This window comes from Vidua macroura, chromosome 7, assembly GCF_024509145.1.
Source record: "Vidua macroura isolate BioBank_ID:100142 chromosome 7, ASM2450914v1, whole genome shotgun sequence".
Classification (NCBI taxonomy): Eukaryota; Metazoa; Chordata; class Aves; order Passeriformes; family Viduidae; genus Vidua; species Vidua macroura.
The window spans coordinates 19,298,700-19,323,398 of record NC_071577.1 but is presented as its reverse complement, the minus strand read 5'-3'; the positions used below and the strand labels follow the sequence as shown (position 1 = coordinate 19,323,398).

At 37.7% G+C, this 24,699-nt stretch overlaps 1 protein-coding gene across 3 annotated transcripts in view; it reads right to left on the bottom strand.

Annotated features, from left to right (window-relative positions):
* CHN1 (chimerin 1) overlaps nt 1-24,699 on the bottom strand; it is a 93,422-nt gene that overhangs the window by 57,033 nt on the left and 11,690 nt on the right. For 2 of the 3 annotated variants that reach the window (XM_053982512.1, XM_053982513.1), the window contains exons 2-5: nt 14,839-14,877; nt 11,556-11,611; nt 5,797-5,828; nt 4,812-4,925 (exon numbers count right to left, since the gene is read on the bottom strand). In XM_053982512.1, the coding sequence (XP_053838487.1) occupies nt 4,812-4,925; nt 5,797-5,828; nt 11,556-11,611; nt 14,839-14,877 (241 nt within the window). Of the gene's footprint in view, nt 1-2,005; nt 2,041-4,811; nt 4,926-5,796; nt 5,829-11,555; nt 11,612-14,838; nt 14,878-24,699 lie in introns of those variants that run through there. The other variant, XM_053982514.1, reaches the window with a different exon arrangement.

Here is a 24,699-nt window from a genome sequence, read left to right as displayed (position 1 = left end):
ATATCTGAATTCCAGAAGCCTTTTGTAGATGTTGAATTCTACATGCGTAAGTAATTCCACAGCAATCCACACGTGTTCTGGAACAGTACTACACGTGTCCCAGAAGAGCCCACTGAAAATAAACAGCATCCAGCTACCAAAGCAGTCATCCTCTTAAACTTAAAAGGTTCATTTGCAGCATTATGCTCTAATAGCCTACCAATTAGGTCACCTTTTAAAATGCCAGTGGCTAGTTTCTTTAAAAAATGTCATAATTTAGGGATTGAGAATGTATGTATGAATTTGCACAATACATGCAATTGGTTGACTAAGATAAAGATTACTAATTTTTGACATTCATTTCACCTGAAGAATTTTTTCCCGGTGCTACATAACTTCAATGTGCCCAAACCTCCAAACATAAGGAAAACATGACTCATAATCATGGCTCACATTATTTTTTTTTTTTTTTTAAATCATGCTGCAGAACCTTATTTCAATTCATTCTCAGTATCACAACAATAGAATTTGCAGGAAGGGAAACCATGGTAACCAATTAAATGTGCTACAGCAGCTATCTGCTCAAAAGAACATGCAGTACCATCACACTTCAACGCCTACCACTAGCACACGCTCTACCCATTTCCTCTTTATCCTCACCCTAATTATTAAACAAGCTCTCCACACAGAAGGCTACATTGCAAACCATGTCTATTGTTACTGTCATTTGCTATAGGTCTTAACATTAAGCAATGTACTACATTTTTGTCAAATGTAAAAGCAGATCTAATAGCTCCAGAAGTAAATTAGGAATTTTCATTATTTTAATCTGCTTGGAACATTGAATTAACATTACAATGTATTTTATATATTTTTATTCTAACAGAGACTCACTGATATATATGGACACAGATATATCTACTATAGTTTTCTCATGTTAGTCATTTTTTTTAAACCTCAAGATTGCAAAACATTTTCAGTGGCATTCTCTGATTGATTAATTAATTAGTAAAGATTGGTGAATGCATCCATGATTAAGTACAGGCATTAAATATAGTAGGATGCTGATTTGCTGCTCTCAGTTGTGTTTATGCTTCATTCTCCTTTATCTGAGCTGACACAATTTTACAGGCCTTCTTAGGCTCTGAACATCAATTTGATTTGAAGACAGTTCTGAATATTTAGTCAAACTTCCATACTTAAAACAACATTTAAATTATCATTTTCTTTTTCTTTAAGAACATAGTTCTACTTCTGTTACAAATTCTGAAAAAATTATTTTCTGAAAAAAACCCATCTTTTGTTTCAAATTTAGATTTAAAAGGTAGTCTGCCTTTAGAAAAGTCATGATGCAAATTAATTGCCCAATAATGGATGAAAGTAGACAAAAATAGCTCATCATAAGACGATCAAAATGCAGCTTGTTATATAAGTGGAAAGCAGATTTTACAGTAACTCAACAGCAACTTTAAAAACTGAAAAGTTTTTTTTGGGTAAGAGTCACTTTCCCTGCGTTAAAAAGAAAAAATATTAAATATCTTCACTTTGAACTCAAGCAACTATTCCACAGTATTGCACTAAGAACAGCTGACCGCTTTGCTTAAGCTTGCAGAAAGTATTCTTTTTCCTGTCCTATATTTGGTCATTTAAGTGGTGCTAGGCTATGTCTGCAGCTACAGCAGCTCAGGAACAAGATCTTTAGATCTACTAAAGCTAGTTCCATAAAAGCACCACAGCCTAATGCTTCACAGTGGCCAAAAACTCATTTAGAAGGGTTTAGAGAACACAGAACTAAAACACGTGCCTGCAGTTCATCTTGAACAGGATGTGCAGCCCTGGCTGGTATGGACACTGAGATTTTGGACATCAGCTACAACAGCTGGTGGAATCAAATGTAACACTGAAAGTGTTCCACGATGACTTGAGGAATTGTCTGGCTTGGGTCCTCAGGACAAATCACAAAAAGCTTGTTCTTCTCCATTTCAGAAAAGATGGCTGGAAACATTCCATTACAGAGACATCATACCTTGCCACAGGAAGGGACATGATCCTGTTTCACTACACTGCTCTTCACGACTGGATGCACTGGGTTTTTCAGGATTCCCAGGCACGCTGACACAAGCACAGGAAGAAGACATCTGCCAGAGCTGGACGTGCTGGGCCGTCTGTCTCACTTTTTGCCTGCCTCCCCAGCAGAGCCATCGGCAGCTACAAGCCAGGAAACAAACCTGTCTCAGTCTCAACATCAGCTGCTCCTACGCAGAGCTACCACAAGACTTTTATGTCTCGATGAACTGGGATTTCATGATGCAATCACACTTCCTTGCCCTAACCAGAATTGACAGACTGTCAAAGACTGACACATCAGACAACAAGCAGTGAGAGAAATTGAGTAGATACACAGAAATACAGAGGGAACCAAGTATTTATGCCAAGAATTGATAGTACCCTAAAGAATCTAAATTTTACTCAACTTTTTTCCATTTTTTTTTATAAATGTACCTGAAAACCAATCACAAAACAAGGATATTTCATTTTATGTTTTGTCACTATGTTATTGCAGAATTAGAGCACCTCTAGAGAATTGCTGGGTTAACTGCATAAAATTCTTGGAATCTGTTCTGTGTCTGTTTTTTTATGTAACAGCTGACCAGGTTTTCTTTCCTCCCACACCTTTTAAGAGGTAAAACAAATAAAGAAGAAAAAGCAAAAATCATACTGAAGTGATCTTAAAGTTAACATGACTGCTTCAGAGACAGAGTGGCACTTAAACCTAGTATGAAAATACCAAATTTGTTCATACAACTAGAAGAGAAAGGGTGAAATTAGAGACCCTGAACTCAATCAAGGCTTTCTGTTGAACTTGGAAAAGTTTTGCTCATACATACCATCCTACTGACAAGCTCTGGTTTTGGCCATGGAAATTACATTCTTAAATTCCTGCTGGGACTATCTAAACTGCAGATGGGGCTATCTTTGCCATCTGGCAGTGTTGTGACCCAAAGACAAGTGATGCTCTCAGAAAATGATAGAACTACATAAACTCATCATGGCAAGCACAGCAAACTTCTCACAGTCAGGATGCACAGAGAGACTGCAGAAAGGACCTAGCCTTTAAGAGAGGCTACAATGTCAGAAACACAGTCAGTGGGCATTTTGGCTAATGGTTATATTCTGCATTTATAATTCCAGGGAGAGGAAAAATGAAAACTGAGCAAAACTCTCTCTCCAGTCAATGGAAACGCAGACTCCTGCTACACTGCCTAGCAGTGACAAAAAATAAATCCTAGTAGTAAAATTCCAGTGTGTAGAAGACAGAGCACCACAATTCACAGAGTTCCACCTAAGATTTGAGAGTTAACACCCTCATTCATATACTTGGAAGACCAACAGCAAGACAACAGAGCGTTACCTGCTGTGGGAAGGAAAGCAACCACCTAGACCCACTGCCCTTGATGCACAAGTCACTTACCACTTAAACATTATGAAATGGCTGCAAGATGCTGCAGTTTCAGTTTCTGATGTGTTTTCCTAAACACTGAATTTCATCAAAATAAATCAATGATAACAGCTTTGCTATCATTTGAAACGTTTTCCCAAACTCATCACTAACAACTATCCTTTTTTTTTCCTATTTGGTATAAAATTGATTTAATTGTTTTCAAAGGGGTTTTCCAGTGTGAGAGATACCATCAAACCTGGGAAAAAAAACCTATCTTTTGATTTGCTGGACTGGAGGTGCGTTTGAAAAACAACCTGTAGCAATACATCCTACAAGATGCTCAACAGCTTCATCTTAGTCTACAGGCCCTGTGTCTTCTGCACCATTGGAAGCAGGGCGTGGGAGCTCTGCCTTCAAGCCAGGTGTTACAACAACTGATTTCCTTGTAGCTTTAAAAGAATATTGCAAGAGCAGAAGATGATGAAATTGAATATTATTTAATAAGAAATACCAAATTTACACTGTAAATGAAAGTCAGTTTTAAATGTCAATAATGTTTCTCTTTGAAATCTTATTACTACAGAAACAAATATCCTATGAAAATATACTCTTTTTCCCCCTGAAAAACTAATTCATCACAACCTATTATTTCAAGTCATTATTATTTTAATAATAATCTTATTTTACCCATATAAAACTTCCAGTAACTGCATCATCTTCTTCAATGTTTTTCTGTCCCACTTAGATTTACAACATTGCTAATAATCACCATCTCCCATCTGAGTACTCAGGTGTACAGCACAGGCCAAAATAACCTCCCGTATCTTAAAAGTAATTAAGCTATTAAAACTTACAACTACTTTTTGAGTTTTTTATTTATAGCTGACCCACTTGCCAGAACTTTGCAGAATGCAGAAGTAGATCTGCAAACAGTGTTAGCTAACAGGTGTTCAGACAAAAAAGGCCTCCTGATTTGTTGCCACCCCACGGAGAGACTAGGGAGGACTAAGTGTTCTCCAGCAACAGCTACCTGGGCAGTACACGGCAGACTAGTCAGGGAACTCATAAGGTGCCTTTTATTTCTTGATCACCTGCTCTCCCAACATCTGCATGGGGCAATATCTGTATCATAGTGGGAGAAGGGCAAAATGAAGCCTCACCAGCAAAACCCCAATTGCTGTTATCCTGATGGTGCAAACAATAAGGAATGCTAGCACTTCAAAAAAGGGCATGCAAGGTTAAAGATACCAAATCTGTAACTAGGGTAAAAAAGTATAATGATGAAAAAGAAATTTAAACAATTACAAAGAATTTTATGATCTGAGGTCAGCAACACAGTAAAACCACTTGAATATTTTATAAATTTAAATATGAAATATTAATTACTGACCTTAATGCCAAAGTGTAGGTTCCAGGTTGCCTTTGGCTTTCACGAATGAGATAGCTTCCCTCTGCAACACTTAATAATTGGTCAGCTTCCTCTCTTGAGATCATCCCATGGAATCTAAGGAACAATTTTTTTTTTTGAAACACATGCCTCTTCTCTTTTAAATCACCTTTTGGTCTTCATTTAAAAAGCACCAACAATAGTAATTAAAAAAGAAACAAACATAAAAATGACTGATTTGCAGGAATCTACAGTTTGAATTTATTTCCCTTTCTGCCTGTATTTGAAGTTACTTCAAATGGTTTATAAAGGTTTCTAGGAAAGAACATCTATGAAACAAGTATATTGTTTTTAAATCTGCATCTATCAATTTAATATGTAGAAATAAATATGTTTTCTCCTGCTGGCTTCACATGTTTTGTGCTAGTGGCATGCAATCAACCATATTCAAGCATTCGAGAATATTTTATGCAATCCCTGAGATTTTAGCAAGTTGCTGTAATCTCAGTAATTGCTGATGTAATAAACCAGCAACACTACATATTTTTTACCAAAATAAACATAAGATCTTTTTCGTTTCTCCACACTAAATCTAACCGTCTTTGCATTAGCAACCTGAAACAGAAGACACATACAGACTGATCATATATTGCATTTTGGATCCAAATATCTTCCTAAACAGAAACACATTTTGCAAAGCCAACGGGAGAGGGAGATAGAAAAAGACAATCCCTTGAAAGTACAGAAATGTATGTATGTTTTTCTCACTTAAAGTAGCACTCAGTGATATCCATATCCATCAGAAATTGCAGCTGTAATTGTAGGCAGACAAAAGTGATGGCACTGTAATAATGATCTGATGGTGAGACACACTGCTGTAAAACATTCAGAAGAAACAGAGCACAGACTAAATACTTGACACCTTTACTGTAACTATTATTAACCAATACGTCAGGATAAACCACTTTCAGAGATGTTTGTTACTTACTCTCTTCCATAATATTTGGGTCTGTTCTCTACCTAGAAGAAACAACAGAAATTGTAATGTTTCATAACAAGAGAAGCTATACAGTAGGTGGACTGTTTACAATATAGTATTAAAACCACAAAGGGACATAATGTGGAAGTACAGGCAAAAATAATCTAGAACAGAATTTCTCCTGTGATTAGAACATAGGGAAACCAAAGGGAGACCTTCAGAAAACATTGCACTTGTGAATGGCTTAAAATGGAGTGAGAAAGGATGGGCCACTTGGATCATGTCATCCTCAGGACTGCATATACAAACTGATGGTATTAAATATTGCTTTTACAAAGTGCCAGATAGAGGAAATGAGCTTGCATTTCATGCATGTAAGTGCACCATATTGTTGAGTGCACTAATACAGTGAAACATCTATAAACCTCTCAAATTTACAGGCTACCTTCCATCACAGAGCTGTTGGTGCCTCTGCTGAAAATAAAGCCACTACTTTACAGCCCCTGAGAGTGAGGGCAAATGGTTGAGTAAATCATCAAGTGCCTAATTCTTGTACTTCTTGACTTCACTAAACTGTGTGATCTGCAGTATCACCTAAAAGACTTCAAAAGCAAGTGTGCATGTGTTATGTAGTGTAACTCCACCTTGTCTGTGCTCCAGAGACCTTATGGTGTAAATGTACACAATATGCAGGGGTGTCAGGGTACAAGTTGCCTGATAATTATTTTAAATGAAGTAATGCATCTTCATTTGTCCAGGAAGTTTAGAGCCAAGTGAGGAACAGCATATCCCACAGAAATCAGCTAATAATCTAAACTACCAGGTTATTCTTTCTTGCTAAATTTAAAGGGGGAAACTCTTTGGGGAATAAAAGTCAACAGTTATACAACTTGAACTACAGAAGTATAAAACAATCCAGCTATGCTGAAACACAGAATGCCACATTAGTTTCTTTTTTCCATCTTTTCAACAAAAAGCCTATTAATATCAGCACTTCTCTCCAGGTTTTTCAGTGGAGTATAAAGATTTCAGATATCCAAAACAACAAAAAACAACATACATCCAGATGTACAGTCTAATAACAATTCTTCAACATTCCCAGCAAATAAAAAGCTATTGTAATGATTCATCACTTTGGAAAAAACATTCCATCACTGGAAAGATTTATCATGTTCTAAAATATTTCCTTTTCCTTTATAACAGCAAACAAGAGTTGCCTGGTGTGATAGCTGTTTTCAAAGGGCCTGAAGAGACAGGATTATTTCAAAAAAGAAGAAAGATCTTAGATATTTTTTGTTAAATGTAGGCTATTTCTTCAGTAAGAAGATAGCAACATAAACAGAGAAAAAATGAAAGCACTTTATTGTTGTTGTCATAGAAACTTGCTACAATTCTTAACTAAAACCCTTAAGCCAAGAAACTAGTTTAGGGCAGTTGTTAAAAGAAGAATCCTGTCATGAATAAGATTTTGTTGTCTGTCTAGTGAGATTTTATCGTTATGTCAGTGAACTTATAAGACAGAACTGGAAAATTTACATAAGCAAAAGCATTCCTTTTCAGAAATGGATCAGTAATTTGACAGGGCATCTTCAGAGTACTTGCAAGTCCTAAGAAAATTTATAATAGACTCTGTGCAAACATTTGAAAATGTGAACAGGCAGATGACTGGAACAAAGCATCTGAAAAAAATCCCACAGGACTTCCAGGCATTTGTAGCTAGGCTTGCAGTTCATTTTAGTGGATGATGAGTTAAAAAGGAAAATAACCCGTTCTGTTAGCACTGTCTCTACTGATCCGTTTTACCAGCTTGCAATAACTTCAGTATCAATGTTGATGTGCAACACTTTTTGCTTGCATAAGACTCAGTGCAGCTGGAACCTCAATTCACTGAGTTTTATTGCCTGTTTATTTGTGCTTTGGAGATTTTTTTCATTACTTTTTACATTTATGATAATATTAGGGGGGTTTGACATCTATATTGACATACATTAAGACTTTAAGAAAATTCCATCAGAACTCAGCAGGGGCCTTCTAATTCACTCAGAATGACTGGGCTACACACAGAGTGCAGTTTGTGTGCACTGAGAAAACCACACAGACTCTTTGTAAGCCAAATTTACCAAGTAAGACAGTAAACATTGTTGTCAGGCTTTCTGTAAAGCTTCTGACAGGTGTTACACCAACTGCACTCTCTGCAACTAAGACAGTGTTCTTATCCTTAACTGCACTGGAACCAGAAGCAATGTGCAGCTTTCTGGGTCTTTTGTATTTCCTTGGACTTCAAAGAGTTCCTGGCAGATTGTATTCTACAAAATTAATTCTACAAATGACAGTTGCAGGCATCCACATATCCTCCCTTTGCACCTGAGCACTGAAAGCCAAAACAGTTTAGTTCAGAAGCTTCAATAGTGTAACTTTCACAGTTTGTCATCCATAAGTTAATGAGACAAAATCCAAAACATCCGGACTGGAACTAAACCCATCCAAGTAAGGAAATACATTTTAAAATAAGATGATAGCAAGCAATTGGTCCTATTAGCTAAAGCTGATAGCTGAAAATAGAGTGTAATTATCCTCTGCAGAATTCTTTTCTGATTTGGCAATATTTTTGGACTAAAGTATTGCTGAGTGTGAGTAAGAGCAGCCATAGCTGCTTCTTTTTCTTTGTATCCAGCAAAGATCAGCTGAGCACTGCCTTTTGACTTCTCAGGATTTTTACTTATGGGAAAAATTTCCTGTTGCTGTTTGCTTGGCAAGGTTTTAAAAATTGCTTCTACATTGGAAAAAAAATGGGGGGAAAAAAGCATGAGATACTTGTTTTCAACGAGTTTATTTGTATAACACTAATGCAGAGGCCACGGGAAAAAATTATGGTCTCCCTATGATACCTTCAAGAAACACAAAGATCAACAAGATATCCACCGTTGCTTAATTTGTCATTTTTTCAAACTGAGGGGTGAAGGCAATGAAAGCAAATTTATGAACAGACAAATCAGGCAGACGTGGCAAGCACCTTATACTAGACATTCCTTTGGAGAAGAGCTTAGCTACAATGAAATTTGGAAAGTCATCTCGGTCAAATATCATGCAGATAAAGCCACCTTTACAAACAGCTCTAATAAGCATGTGCATTATATATGCCCATATTCTGTCTTTCTTGACCATTTTCACAGTACTACACAGAGATGCTGTTTAACAGGTTTATTAACTATTAGCACTGAATTAGGATGAAGCCTCCTAAAAGGACAGAAAAAGCCAGTGATTTTAATTATCTCCATACTATGCATTTTTTAATGTAGTTATTTAAAATTGTTAATTGAATGCTTTTATATATAAGTCAAGGCTGCCCTAAATATACCTATGCATGCACATGTGTGTGTAAGATTATATGCACAAAAAATATTAATTTCATTGAGGAAATACAGTATTAATTAGACAAACAACATTATCATTTGCATGCAAGCCTCATGCAGAAGTCAAATAACCTCAGAATGTTATGGAATTATCAACTTTAACCTCATGGAGTATTTAAAGACTTGGCTCTGCTGCACCTTCACAATAAAAAATCCCAAATGAATGCAATGCTCTTTTTACTTCAGCATCTCTCCACTGATCTGTGTGTTGCTCTGATATGAAACTGATGTAGCAGAGCAGAAACTTGAATTCTTTGTATTTGAGAAGCATTTCAAGTTAAGTAGGTCATTCTGTTGAATACACCTCTCAGGATCAGCACTTGTACAATGTGTGCCTTTGCACATGAAATAAAGGGTTGGGGTTTTTTTATGGTGTGATTTCCAATTATTCTTTAACAAGTGCTTTCTCCCCTAATCATCACTCCTGCTTTTGTCAACAAGTGAATTACAATAAGGCAAGAAGGGCAATTTATGTGTTAATACCTTACCAAATTACATATTGTGCATTCCCACTGACCTCTTTGATGTTCTCAGGACCAAAATTCTCTTCCTAATATTTATGAATTTGTTTATACAGCTGAATAATTCAACCACTTAGGAAAAGATTCTGCTCCCCACTGACTCATGTGTGGCTGCTAATAGAAACCCAGCTGAGAAAGAACAGATCACAAAGCTCAACACAAGCAGGAGAAGCTGAGACCAGAGAGAAAGGTTAACAAGTTACTGCTTGCTGAATGTATTTTCACTTCAAATCAGCTCAGCTGCAAAATTACAAATGTTTCATTATAACACTTATAATGAAAAACTGTTTATCAGCATTATAAAGAATTAATGCAGAAGTCGGAAAATGCACACTGATAATGTACTTTTAAATTTTACCTTTATTAGTTAAAAATAAGCTTCCAAGAACTTTTTCTTTTTAAATAAACTAATGCCTCAATGATAAAATGTTTATTTAATATGCTCTTTTCTGCAGATAATTACCTGACTGATTCTTTCATAGTTTTGTGTTATTTACTTCTATTCTCACTAGTTTCTAAATCTACAGCTTTTATTTCTCAGTTTCTTCAACAGTGTTCATGGCACAGACACAGGTTTACTCTGCAAAATTCAAGAAGCTATTTTAAAACACATAATGTCTCCATTTTTTTGTTCACTCTGACACAGGGATAGTTTTACACTTACTTAAAGTTTTTCATATGTCATAATCCTGTTTTGGAATAAATTAATAGAAATAAGACATTACAGACACGAATGTGTTGCGTTTCATTCTCCACTGATGACAGGACTTAGCAGTGTTTCCATTGTTTGTGATACTTTTGCAAGTCCCCCATTGACTGTAACAGGCTAGAGGCCACCACTCACCCATAGCAAATTTTGCTTTGTAAACCAGTCCAAGTTTTTAATTAACTATCTCTATTAGAGCTAGTAAAATTTTCCAATTAGCAGAATTTAAATTCAGTGAAAATGAGGACGAGAAAGTTGTAGTAGTCAGTGTGATTCATATTTGAAGATCTACACAGACACTTTTATATTTGGCTGGCAAGTTTCTTGTTCTGTTCTAAAAAGAGGACAGTCTGTATCTGATCAATAGCTGAACAATTTTCATCACATCAGAGGCAGTAAAAATTTTTAATCTTAAGATACTGCATACACATTTATGTCTCTGCTAATTTGACTGGATTAGCTAATAGCATTCTAAGAAACATTATGAAAAAGAACTTAATATGAAATCTGCTTGTGAGTTATTACCACCTAGGACAAAAGACCTCCAAGCCCTTCTCTGCAGCCAAACTAGCCTGGGATATAATGCTAACATATCTTACTGAATATCCCAGACTCCTCCATCAGTTTACAACTTCTCCCCGACTACAGAGTACATATACTTTGTGCAGTCAAATAATTACAAAATAATTACAATTGTCATGTTAAGCATCATATGATTTCTTTAACTGTGCTGGTGCTTTCAGTTATGGATCGGTTTGGGTTTTTAAAATTTCTTTGTTGTTTTTATTTTAAAGAAATCAAAATATATACAGAAAAATTAAGGTTCTAATTCTGTGGGAATTAAAACATTGACAAATGAGATCCTCATGAGAAAATGAGGAGAAAATGTATGTTTCCATATATCTAAGAATCAAAAAGTAGTAAATGATTCTCAGTAAATGATGATACACATCAAAATGCTTTAAATTCCATTTTTAGAACAAATGGATTTCCGAGTACCAGTGCCCCAAGGCTACTCACTCTAATCACAGCACAAAGTGTCCCAAGGAACCACTCCATGGGCTGGACACAATTAAGTACAGACATGGAATTACTAGACTGTATCAAACTGAACACTGTGATACCTACCTCACGAGTGCAGGTTATTCTTCTAGGATGGGGAGCTTCCTGTTGCAACTGATACACTGGGAGGAGGCAGAAGTTAAATTCTAATTAATAGAGAATCATTGTGTAAGTTAGGCATTTTAATATTAAACATTGCAGTTTAAATAAAGGAGACGTTCTGCAAAGTTTAACACAAGCATACGAAGGATATAAAAAATTACTAACAAGTGGTCAGAAAAACAGAATGGATACAGGATATTGATTTTCTTTACAATGAATTTATCAAGTAATATGGAATAACTAGGTGAGATCAGACAAGTTCCAACAAACAGATCAGAAAAAGAATCATAATAAACACAAACTAAAGTTCATTATATGTGAAATCAGGCTGCTGTCAGACTTTCTTCGGTAAGCAAATGGAGCCCAATCCTACTATGCTGGGTACACACCCAGTCACCTGCAATACATGAAGACTTTACAAGAATCATTCAGAACTGTGCACTCTCAAACCCTCTGCCTTTGCCACTGCTCAGTGAGGACCTTTCTGAAGAAAGAGAAAGATGGCCTTTGCAGATCTAAAGACATAACAAGTTGAGTGGCAGAGTAAAATAGCTAAGGCCCAAATTATGACAAATACTTACATTTCTATCTTCCCTCCTCCTTTTTCTCTATTTTTAAAATAAGCTTCATCAAGTCAGAACAGATCTTTACAACCAGATGTAAATTTAATGCTACTAGTATGTGCAGACTTTATAGTATAATACCAAAGGAATGACTTTCAACTTCTATGCCAACTGAATCTGGTTTGGCAAGTTACCTTCAAAATGAGGCTGTCAACAGTAAGTTAGTATTTCAATAGTACACTAGAAATGGCAAAATGGACATTTGGAATTGTAATATTTTAAAATTAAATTATGTTTCAATCATTAGTACGAATACCAAGGTCTACATTGTGCCATCACCTTCTTCAGATAATAAGACCATACATTAATTTAACCAATACAATTTGACTTCATTACAATTCTCATTTGATCACAAATCTTTTCCACTGGCAAATCCTGTATATATGTGTCAGCCTACATGGGAATGGAGAAAATGGCAAGATGCCCAATGATCGCTGAATCATAAGATAAACTGGAAAAAAAAAAACATTCCCCTTGTTCCAAGTAAAAAAAATTTAATGGTTTTTCTTGTTGCTACTAAAATCAGTCATTTCCATGCTGGGTAATACAAAAATGATTTTTGCAAGTGATGAAGAACAGCATACTGGTATATAAAAGTACAATTATCATTTTAGGCATAGCATGACCATTTATATTGCCAGCACATAGATTCCCTAGCTTCTATTGCAAAAGCTGTGTTTGATGGCACTGGATCTTGTCTATATCTAATTCTGAGAACTGTGGAGCCAAGTTCAAAGGAAAAAAAAACAAAGTGAAAGAACAAGTTAAGATTTTTCTGAATTTCACAAAAGAGGAGACCCACAATCAGCATGCTCCACAGAAACTGGCTGAAAACTGAGAACTATTTCCCACCTTACTTCAAGCCAGGCTGAAAAGATTTTCTGAAAGGAAATTCTTTTTCACCAATGGCAATACCTTTCTCCTCTTCTTCCAGTAAGAATCACAGCAGGCTGACTAGCTTAGTTACAAAACAGGATTCCTATCCCTCCTCCTCTAACTGACATATGCAATTCAAACTGTTCAATACCAGATTTTCCTTGCTGTAATTATTGCCATGGAAGTCAAACAAGACATTCCTCTTTGTCATGAGACAGCAATCTAATGAAACCTCAGGATTCAGAGCTTACTTCTGAACCACGGGAAGGTTCACCACAGCAGGCAAACCCCAATGTTGCAGGAGAGCGGGCGCACACAAACCATACATGCAAACCATGTTGGAGAGCAGGTGCAAACACATTTGCACATGCCCAGGCTTTCAGCTTCTGTCAAGATCTGGTATTAGAGAGGTTCAACCTCCTTCTTATAGATTATTGTGTAGAATAAACTGAAGCAGTGTTCCCTGAGTTCACAGAAGGTACAGAGCTGAAAAAAATAATCGAATCTGCTCTCTTACACTTGCTCTCTTTCTAACCATGGTTCTCACCTAGCCTTTAATTCCACATCTCTGATTAAAAAGTCTCCCACAGCAGGATGGAAACCTTTTAAAGTAACTACATTTTCTCAAGTGCTAAATCTCCTCAACCTTTTGAGAACAAACATTTTCACAATGTGAAATGTTGCTTGAGCAAATCCCTTTATCCAGCCTGAAGACACCAAGCTGCATATATACAAACATCCCTAAACTGTTAAGTGTGTTATACACATAAACATTCTGTTTTCAAAATCGGCTTTTCACAAAAGACTCTTCTTTCTTGCTGTGGTTCCTTGAGTCTCAAAATGTCTCACATCTTGGCTTTTTTATCTACAAAGAACTAGAATTTATAGGTGAGCCACTGTGGGAAGCTGTGACTCTCTTTTACATTTTTGTCATGTTGTCTTCCATGTCCCTAAACCACCATTTGCACAGTCGAATAAGAGGTCATTCCTTTACGTGGAATTCTTTTGCATTTAAAAATGGCTGTTTGTTTGTTTTTTTAGGTTTGGTTTGGGTTTGGTTTTTTTGAAACAAAACCAGCAAGTTGTGAAGTTCCCAACAGAGTGGCACTCTGATCTCAGGTCAAGACACCTGGACTGCTGCCCTGCACACCTGACTAAGGCAGCCTGCAAGGCCAGCTGCCCCCTGGGCACAGGCACACACACACCAAGAACTGCAGAGCACAGGCAGGCTGGTAGGAAACCAGGCCCTTCTAGTCAGGGCTTCCAAAAACCAGCTTGTGATTTGTCAACCAGGCCAAACAAATGCTCTCGTTTTACTACAACAGCAAATTCCTGAAGAAAATTATTTATTTTGAGTTTTCTTAACCAGCTCAAGCTCAGCTCTAGTGATGCAAAGGACTAGATCACAGGAGCCCTAGGAGTTTGCAAAGATACCAAGTTTAAGGCATGAATGGAGTTTATGTAAGCCCTGGTCTAGGCAGACAAACCACTGTAAGCAGGACCAAGCAGGAGTGGGACAATGCACATTAATAAGGGGCAGAGCATCTACTCCTCTAAATAATCTGTGTTCACTTGTCCTTGGGGTAGTGAACCTACCTCATTGTACCTATCTCTAAACTGAAGTGAACCCCATTGATGCCTCTTCAACTCACATTCTGATGAAAAGATAATTGAGTCTTTTAAAGCATCCAACTGAAACTTTTTCAGTTCTAACTTGGAAAAAGACCCCAAAATGCTGGGATACTTACAGTAAGATTTCCAGACAGGTGGTCTGTATTCATCAGTATCTGAAAGAAAACAAAAAAATCTTAACGTTGCATAGGAAACATTTTAACAGAGAAAAAAAAAAGCAGAAGCAAAATTATTAAGATAATGTTGCACCTAGGTTCTAAACTTACTTTTTACTATTATAGAACAACTTGTTAAAATTTCCCCCTTTTTACTTAAACTAAAAATATGAAAAGGTATTTTCTTTATCCAGCTAGTAAAAAAACTATAGAAACAAATCTGAAAAATGGCAAACATGCAGATCAGAAGCCAGCATACCGTAAGGAGGAAGAATGGATATTATTTTACTATGTATATATCTATAAGTTCCATTTTCAACTACATCAGATTTTTTAAATCTCAATTTATATTCCAATAAATGAGTTTTCATGCAACTTACTCCTGCCATTAGCTTTTTCCTCTTCTGGATGGCAAGTAACAACTCTTAAAATAAAATCAGAGTATGCAAGGACAGCGAAATACTTTGGAAAAAAGAACGGAGATTTTTCATACTGAGTACAAGCTCTTTTTGGAAGTAGTGAGTATATATTAAAAGTAACAACATATTTCTACTCCAAAATTTTAATTCTCAAATACAATTTTTAAAAAATAAAATCCCAATATCTTCTAAGTTCTGTCACCCTTATGACTTGTTTTACAACTGATCTGACATTTTGAGCTCAGGGCTAGGCTGCAAACTTCGACTCTGATCCACTGCTCTACTACTCTGACCAGCTTCAGTTCTGATGCCACAAGTCACCAAGGTTTTCAGCAAGATGCTTATCTGCCTTGGAGCTGGTGAGAATTATTCCATCCTCACTACCACAGGGTCACAAGCTGAGCCAGCCTTGCTGTCTGAAGACACTCCTGACTGCAGCGTTCGTGCCTGAGCTCTGTTCGCAATCGTCTGCTCACCTGCTGCACCCAACACAATAGGAATTTCTAGGTTTTATTATAAGGTTACATAAAGATCAAGCAATCTGGGAACCTGTTGCTTGAGTTTTGGCCTAAGAGGCATCTCCACTTCAGAGTCCTTAAGACCTGCAAAACTGAGCCTGAAGCAGAGATTTTACTTTGCCTCCCCTTCAAGTAAGCAATCTGTCTTCTTCAGATACTTGCTGTAGTCCATCTCTCACACACAGTCGTGTCAAATATCTCTAAACTAGAGCTTAGTGGAAGGAGATATTTTCCAGTTTAACTGGCACAGGCTTTGCCAGACCCTCCCAGAACACTCCCTGCCCTGACTGCACAGAAATTTTGTTCCATTTTTTACCCCATATTTTAGCTCCGTGCATGAAGAGGGTGCAGACCTTGCAGACCACCTTGGTGGCAGTGGGCTTTATAAAGACAATTAATTTTAACTTTCTTATTAAGGCAGCACTCAATTAAACTGCCATCCCCCTGATTATGATGGGGTTTGATCTTTGGAAGTTCCTGCAGATGCTCTACAACATCCTGCAGAACAGCAAGAACACCTTGAATCTGCAGAGAGACCTTAAGCAGCTCATGCTTCACTGTGGTAGTAAAAGCAAATCAGCAGCAACAGATGCAGCCAGGGTTATTCATTCCTGCTTTGATACCTTTAATTAAGGCAGTGCAAGTCGATTCATTCCAGAAGCATTGTAACATGATCCTTTAGCAATGCAATGTCACATGGAAAAGGGGCAAAATTTTTAAGTAAAAATAATGGCTTTAGTCCCAGAAGACAGCTCTTATCCCACCCCCTGAATTTACTTTTGATATACTCTGGGTCTTGGCAATATATGCACGAGTTGAATTTACAAATAAATAATTTAAGTAAAGGACAACACACACTGTATTTTTAAAATATGAGCTGACTGTTTGGAAAATACAAACATCTTCGCAGTCTAACCTATACTTGCTTGCACTCAAGCCATGCAATTGTTACAGCTAAGGACATTGTGGTTATAAAAATAAAAAGTGACAATATTTGTGCCAAATGAAAAACCTGAAACCTTGTTAAAGTCAGACAAGAACAGCAGTTACTTTCATACAAGAAATAGCTAACATTCAGAAATGGGAAGGAATGATTTATGTTATGCAGCTGTGCAGAAGGGTTTTGTTAGAAAAAAATCTGTCGGTGAGCTTTATTGCCTTTACAGTGTGAGAATACCCTCTGGCCATCCCACACGAGGTAATGAAAAAACAAAAGGTGATTTCCATTGTGATTTTTTTTTTAAAGTGTAGCAGCAAACATAAGCACAGTGAAACAGTGAAGCAGAAGGTTTGTAGTGTTTGTTTCTGAACAAGAATGTTTCTATTACTAAAACTATCCTACTACACAAAGATGAAATAGAATAAGCACAAACACCAGCCCTGTCTATTAGTTACCTGTTTTTAAAGGTTAACCGATGTGGTCTCATTTAACACATCAAAAGTGTTTATAAATTCATTATTAGGAAAAAGGTTTGATTTTCAGATAGTACAGGCTTCCATGTACAGAATCTCCAATTAAGCATCTGAAAAGCACTTACAGGCATGATAAAAAACCCACAGAAAATGCGGACCCAAAATACATTTTCTCACTAATGCTGCAGCATTTTCTAATTAACACAATAAACTACACTGTCAGTTCTCAGATTTTTTTCACAGTAACTCAGCTCTGCTAAATGTTTCCAGGATAAAATAATTTTCTACAAGCTGTGCATCAGGTTCTATCTTAACTGTATTTTCTGCCCTAAGCGAGATGCAATTCAACTTAAAGCTACTCTTCTCCAAAGGCCTAGAGCATTAGGGAAAACATAAATACATAAGCTGATACTATCAGCTCTGTCCAGAAGCAATCCTACCAGCACTGGTCAGATTTCTACCAGTATGAAGGCACTCTCATCACCAAGGGCATTTAGATCAGGGACACTGTCCATGTACATAAATTGCAATTTCAAACTGAGACCAGTTTCAAGCTGATAGATACTTTCCCTTAGAATTAACTGGGCTACAAACACATTGCAGATGATATGTACTTAAAAACCACACAGATTTCCCAAAAGCCAAATTTACCTTGTAAGACAGTAAACACTTTCCTTCAGCTTTGTATAAAGCTTCTGACAAGTGTTGTTACACCAGCTTTACTCTGAGCAACTCATAGTGTTTGTTCTTACTTTGGCAGTGTGTACAAGCAATATTTAATGTCATTAGTTAATATATGTAGAATTCTGAGGATGATCTAAGTGGCTCATCCTTTCTCATTCTGTTTCATTCAGAAGTGCAAAGTTTCCTGATGATCTACCTCTGGTTTCCTTATATTCAAATCACAAGAGAAATTCTGGATACTCAGCACTTGCTTACCATCATCCTCTTCACTCACAACACACTCCTCTCTTTTCCAGGACTTTGCCTTCCCCCAGCCTTAGCAATCTCCACCTCCATGCAAGACCTCTCCCCTCATCCTTGAGCAGTACTTTGGTTTGCTTCCACATGTTATCCTGTTAGGACTCACCTACCCATCCCACTCTATCTGCTCAGCATCTCATTCTGAAGCCATCTTGTCTCATCTCATCTCATCTCTACTCCAAGGCTTCTTGCAATTTGTTTAAATGCAGAGAAAACAGAAAGCTCAGAGCAGCACAACAGGCAGCTTCTGGCAACAGTCACAAATGTCATTGCTTGCTCTCTGGGTCCAGAATGCCCTCCTTTGAGCATATCAATTCACAAAAAAAAAAAAAGGAAACTATGCATCTTGAGTGTGAACCACCTGCAATTAAAAATTGGAAAGTGTAGACTGACCATCATAAGTACTCACTTCCACAGAAATGGGCTTCTGCCAATAGACAACCATACAGCCATTTAGAAAATTCATATACAGACACAAACACTAGGAGAACATCTCAGATTCTCCATAAACACAAATGTGACTAATTGTGACATTACAATGTAGCATTTCCCTACATTATTTTGCTTCTTTCTTACTCCTATTTTATCCACTGTATAAATTTGGACAACTGCAGTACTTTCAGAGTGTACATTTTAACTGCAGATATGAAAACTTACTATTGCCTCAAACCGTTTAGAGCACTTGTCTTTGTGTATTCCTTTTAAAGAAATAATAAAAATGTTTACCTCTGCTTGAAATGACTGCTTCTCTCCCCACCAGAGATCAGCCAGTTCAAGGGTAAAAGAGCAGCAACAGCTTAACTCTGCAGGTTAACCCCATAAAGCAATGTAGGACTTACAGAGAGATTTACTGTAAATAATTCAGATTTAGTTTTCTTTTGCTGGATGTCAATACCTGCACCTTGGTCTCTACCATCAGAGATTAATGCTGTCTGGGAGGAAACAATCATCTATCTGCTGAGACAGCAGCTGTTACCCCAACCTTTGGATTTATTTGATAATATCTCTGTTGAATACAGGTGAGGCCTATACAGGTGGGGAACTTTGTGAAAGAGGCCAGTTCTCAGCCATGTGGACCAAATACCAACATGATCAGGAGAAAAAAAAAATGTCTGATTTCATGTTCTGAACTGGTCTAGGACCAAAGAATGGTGTAAGTCACAAATATGAAAAGATGTAAGAAAGCATAAACATTCTTCTGTAAGCTCCAGCTAGGCACTAACCAGAAAGCATGCGTTGTAAGATGCTAATCTTGCTTTGTTTGGCAGCAGTATGTATCAAAAATTAACTCCTGGAGAGATTCACGACCAGCCCAGTGGATGTGGCCATTTGCTGACCCATACAACAGACTCCTTTTTGTGCCTGAAAAGCAACTTCTAGAAAATTTGTCTCCAGCCCCCAGATCTTCTTATTAGCACCTTCTCTATGCCCAATTGATACACATAAAAAAATCACTTGACTTAGAGAAACAAAGCCATAATTTATTTGCTGGTGAGATTCTCAAGCCACAAAAACCAGCACAGTTTAATAGAAAATGTCATTTCATCCCTGTTTTTCAAAGTACAAGTACCAACAGAATTTCAGAAACTAAGCTCAAGCAATCACAAAATGTTTTCAGCAGCAGCCAAGCAGCCCTAGCAGTGAGGGCTTTTACAGACTCCAACCAAAATAAAACTCAAACTGCACTGAGTTAATTGAAGGATGAATACAGCCACTGCCCTAGGCAGCGGCACTAAAACAGATGGGCTACAACTTCATGGTTTCAGGGTAAATATGAGAAGCTGATCCTTGGCTGCAGCAGCACTGGAAGCATTTTGCAGAAGTCCCTGTGCAGCCGGCAGCAGGAGGGGAAGATGATGCCAGGCAGCTTCTGGAGAGGGCCAGCAGGGTTTAGGGTGCAGAAAACACCAAACCATCCCTGTCTAGAGCAGGTGTAGTGAAGAAGTAAGGGACACACACGAAACATCCTTCATTGCTCCCAGACAACACCTTGGGATGCCCTTTTCTTTGCACCAAGCCTCTTTGCACCCCTCTGCTACCAGGAGCAGTAAGTTGGATGACCATCTTTCATGGGGTGGTGGGCAGGAGAAGGACCTTGATGCAAAGAGCAAGTGTCACATGCATGGCTGGTGCCCATTACACAAGGTCCTGTGGAAACCAACCCGCCCCACCCTGGCTTCAGGGTGCCACACACAGCTGCCAAAGGCTGCAGAGAACTGCACTTCAGTCAGTGTCAATAAACAAGACAGAAAGCTGTGGTCGGGTTTTCTTACCTGGCAAGAAATGTTTTCTTAGAAACAAATACTTTTTCAGCATTTAAGTCCTTCACATGAATAGAAAAAGGGAAATGATCCTCTGGCTCAATCTTGTCCTGCCTTCATCTTTCCAAAGCAAAGGGACAACAAACTATTTCTGACCAAAATATCTTGTACAGGCTTACAGCACATTTTTAAAGATATGACATGCAACTTTTTGGGATATTCCTTTTCTCTTAAACAAAACCTCTTGTACTGTTATTTTACAAAAAAAAGTTTGGTTTAGAAGTCACTGAATAAATAATGTTAACCCAAATGTAATGTTGCTCCATTAGTGACTTAAAACAAAGACATTAATGACAAGAACCTGATGGCACATATGGCCTGGGGCCATGTGGAAAACACTTAGGGTTTCACAACCTGGGCATTGAAGAATTTCCTTTGTTTATGGGAAGATCTCCACAGGGCTGAGAACGCCCCAGGCTATAAGCACCACATTGCTGTATGTCACTCAGCAATGATGACTGATACTTCTAGAATATTATTGAGTCTTTGATGCTTCTTTAATGTTATCTTTGGCACACAATTTCCTTTGAATTAAGAAAAAGAAAAATGCTTTGAAAACTTTTAGACATATCAAAGTTCTTCCTAAGACACCAATGCTGTAAGGAGCTTCAGTACAAAAGTCTCCAAATTAACCACCATCTATTTTCTCCACATTCTCCAGGTAGGGAAGAGAAATCAGATAGACATCCAGTTCGACACGCTGGCAGATGTTAGAGCTCAGCAGGCACCTCAGTGGTGTGCAGACAGCTAACCCTCCCAGCAGAGCATCCCCCAGCTCTGAGCCCATCGTACTGCTGACACGACTCGCCCACCGCGGTGGGGGGCTGGAGTGAGGCAGCTGCTAAATGCCAACTAAATCCCAGTCTGACCACAGAGAAAAACTGCCTCTAGGTCCAAAAAGGAGCTTTTTTTTTTTTTTGCCAGCTTACATGGCTTGTCTCCTGGCAGGGGATGGCAATTTGCAGGCAGAGGTCACAGGCAGCCGGCTCAAACGCTGCCAGGCCAGCCCTGGGAGAGCTGGCACACAAGAAAGGCACTCCACCACTGAAGCCATCCACCCACAGGGATGTGCCCAAGCTTGTGGGTAGAGGTGACAGTCGCCAGTGACAAGTCTTCTTATACAAAGTTTTACTCCTTTACATTGCCCTTTGGCACAAGTAGCTACGCTTTTCAATGCCCATAAATTCAAATGCACGTGGTCAGCCTTAGACTTTTAAAACTAAATGATGTTTGAGTTATCTAAGCAAGAAAACAGTTCGGTGTATTTTCTCTTTTTCAGAGGCATTCTCATCTGGGAGGAGAACAAGAGTAAAATACAATCTAAGGGAAAGATGCAAATCACTGAAAACAGACACCAATAATGAAAACATCCCTCCAGTTGCAAGATGGCACTACATCACACACCCTGTGCCCCAGGAATTTTTAATATTAAAAACTCATTTTTATTTGCTCCTTCATCCTCTCGTGCTTTTGCTTTTACTACTCCAAAAAAGTACAATTAGATTTCTTATTATTACTGGAGAAAAAATGATTAACAGAAAGTCAGTGTGAACAATGCCCCAGAAAGCTACAAGGGCTAATGGCATTTCTCTGCTATGACCAAGGGGGAGACAAGAAAGCACACTCAGCAAAAGTGAAGGGGCCTAAAGAAGGGCATGCTCTGATAATTGCATCAGTCTTGAGGGGGAAAGAAAAAATGGATCACAGTGCCATCCTGTTTCTACAAATGTCTGATCTGTCAACAATAAATTCTGTGGGAATGCTTCTAATGGGGTTGAATGAGAGACCCACTGAAAACAGCCAGAGTTCAATGCTTTTTATGAGCAGGTCTACTATTATTGCCTCTTTATGAATGATGGGAAATTTTAAGAAGTAATATTTTGCTTATCACAAGTACTGCTGCAGTGGAATGAACTCATCCTCTAAGTGATTAGACCAGGTTGCAAATCATTCATTTCAAGATTTTCATTTAACCAAAGCAAGGGAAGCAAGTATTCATTTTTCCTCCTCTTTACCAGATAAAATACTGGCACATGACTGCATAAGTAATGAGAAATAAATTTTTAAAAAATCTTTTACAGCAAAAAAATTAATCTTAAATTTTGAGGTAAAATTTTCACTTATGCAACGGTAACAAGCTAAACACAGCTGGTTTTCTCTTGATAGTAGTTTAATGGAGGAGTGGGGAAATACCCCATGAAAGCACAGGTAGCTTACCGTTTAAGATAAGTTTCAAAACATCTAGTATTATTTCTTAGCGTTGCTGGAAGTATAAAAATTTGGCTCTCAGAGAGGTAAAAAGATGACAAGTGCCACCTTGTGGGCATTTAATAAAGACGGAATTTAATGTTACTTTCTGTATCTCAGTCTCCAGACAACAGGCTGCTGCTGATTTTCAGTATTACTGGGAACACCACCTTTGCTCCCTAACAAGAGACAGACACGATGGGAATTGCTTCCTGACATGGCTCTGCAGGTCAGCTGCAGGTAAAACAACAGAGTCAGGCCAAAGGCTGTCTTGTAACCCTCATCACCACATGTATCCTGAAACGTCTCATTTACACAGTAAACAACTTCCAACTGAAGATGTTGTCAAAATCAAACATGCCTCTCTAATGTATCTATTTAAAATAAAAACAGCCTGTCTTTTTTTTTTTTTTAATTCATTGTGACAGAACTGACTATGTCTGACGGCAGCCCTGAAGAGATGGATCAATGAGTTCGGCAGTTTCCCATCCTCCCTATGGCTTATTTGAAAGGTCTGTTGCAGACTAATTTTGCAAGGTCAAAATTTTCAGAAATGGGCCTTTATTGGATGAATTGCCTCTTTTAGATTTAACAGGAAAATTTTCCAAGTATCTTTTAGATTCAGTAAAGCAAACTCTTGTTCACTGTAAATTCAGAGTAATGTCAGGTTGCACAAGCTTGAACACTGCAATCAGATTTCTTTGTTTTTAAACCCAGACTGGTTTTCTCTGTAGACACTGTTTTGGTCATGGCCAGTGAAGTTTGCATGGAAGGCTGAAGAAATATCTGTTGAGGCTATTACTCTTATACTCTCTCATTTCAACCATAGCAAGGGATAATACAGGAGAAAACATTAACCCTTTGACATTTCCTTTCCTATTTTTTCTTCAGCAAATCCTTCTTTGTCTCCTATTTTAAAAGTCTGCCAGCACAAAGACAAAGCTCATTTCCCATTGCTTGCTTCACTTCCTCCAAACATTAATAATACTAACAAGGGCACAACAGTTTTACCATAACTTAAAGTCAGTGACAACTGTTATAGCCACAGTCTCAAGGCATTCATAGAAACACTTTTTTGTCTTCATTTCTCTAACACATCTAACAGGGAATATTGATTGGAGTTTGATTACACAAATATTCTTAACAGTTACCCTACTAGTGAAAAAAACCAACATAATATGGTGTAAAAGTGTTTTCTAACTGTAAATTAATCTTCTTCCCTGAATACAGCGTCTGTCCAGTCAAAGTTGAGCAGAAAATACCCTAAAAAAAGGACAAGCATTTTTGAAATACAACCCCTCCATCCACTGCATAATCCCCTAATTTGCTGAATGGGGAGACATGCTTTATCACTGTTTGCTTGGTTGCTTTGATTTGTTTTTCCACACACAACACCAACATAATGAACATAAGTTCACTTTACTACTCTAAAATACACCTTTAAGTAGAGCACTGAGGCTTTACCAAAAGCTAAACCTCAATAAAAGAGCACAAGACTGACTCTGCCACCCTATCCCTTGGTAAAAACCCACTGAGAACTTGTCCATCTTTGCATTTCAGACCAAGATAGCCACTGTGCCTTCATTAACCTCCTGGGGTAAAAAAACAAAACAAAAAAAAAAAACAAACAAAAACAAAAAAAACAAAACAAAAAAAAAACTAAAAAAACAAACAAACAAACAAACAAAACTAAACAAACAAACAAAAAAAAAAACCAAACCTAAACCAAACCACCTATTAGCAGCCCAAACAAAAATCAGAGCCTTCCAGAGAAAATTAAAAGCAGATCTGATTTCTGACTGCTGTTATAACTGGCATCAAGACAGACTCACATGTTCTAAAGCACATCTCTCCAACTGTGTCAGATGGTCAAACCAATGTAGCTTCTCCTTCCTCAAACTTTAAACTCTTAGACCATCA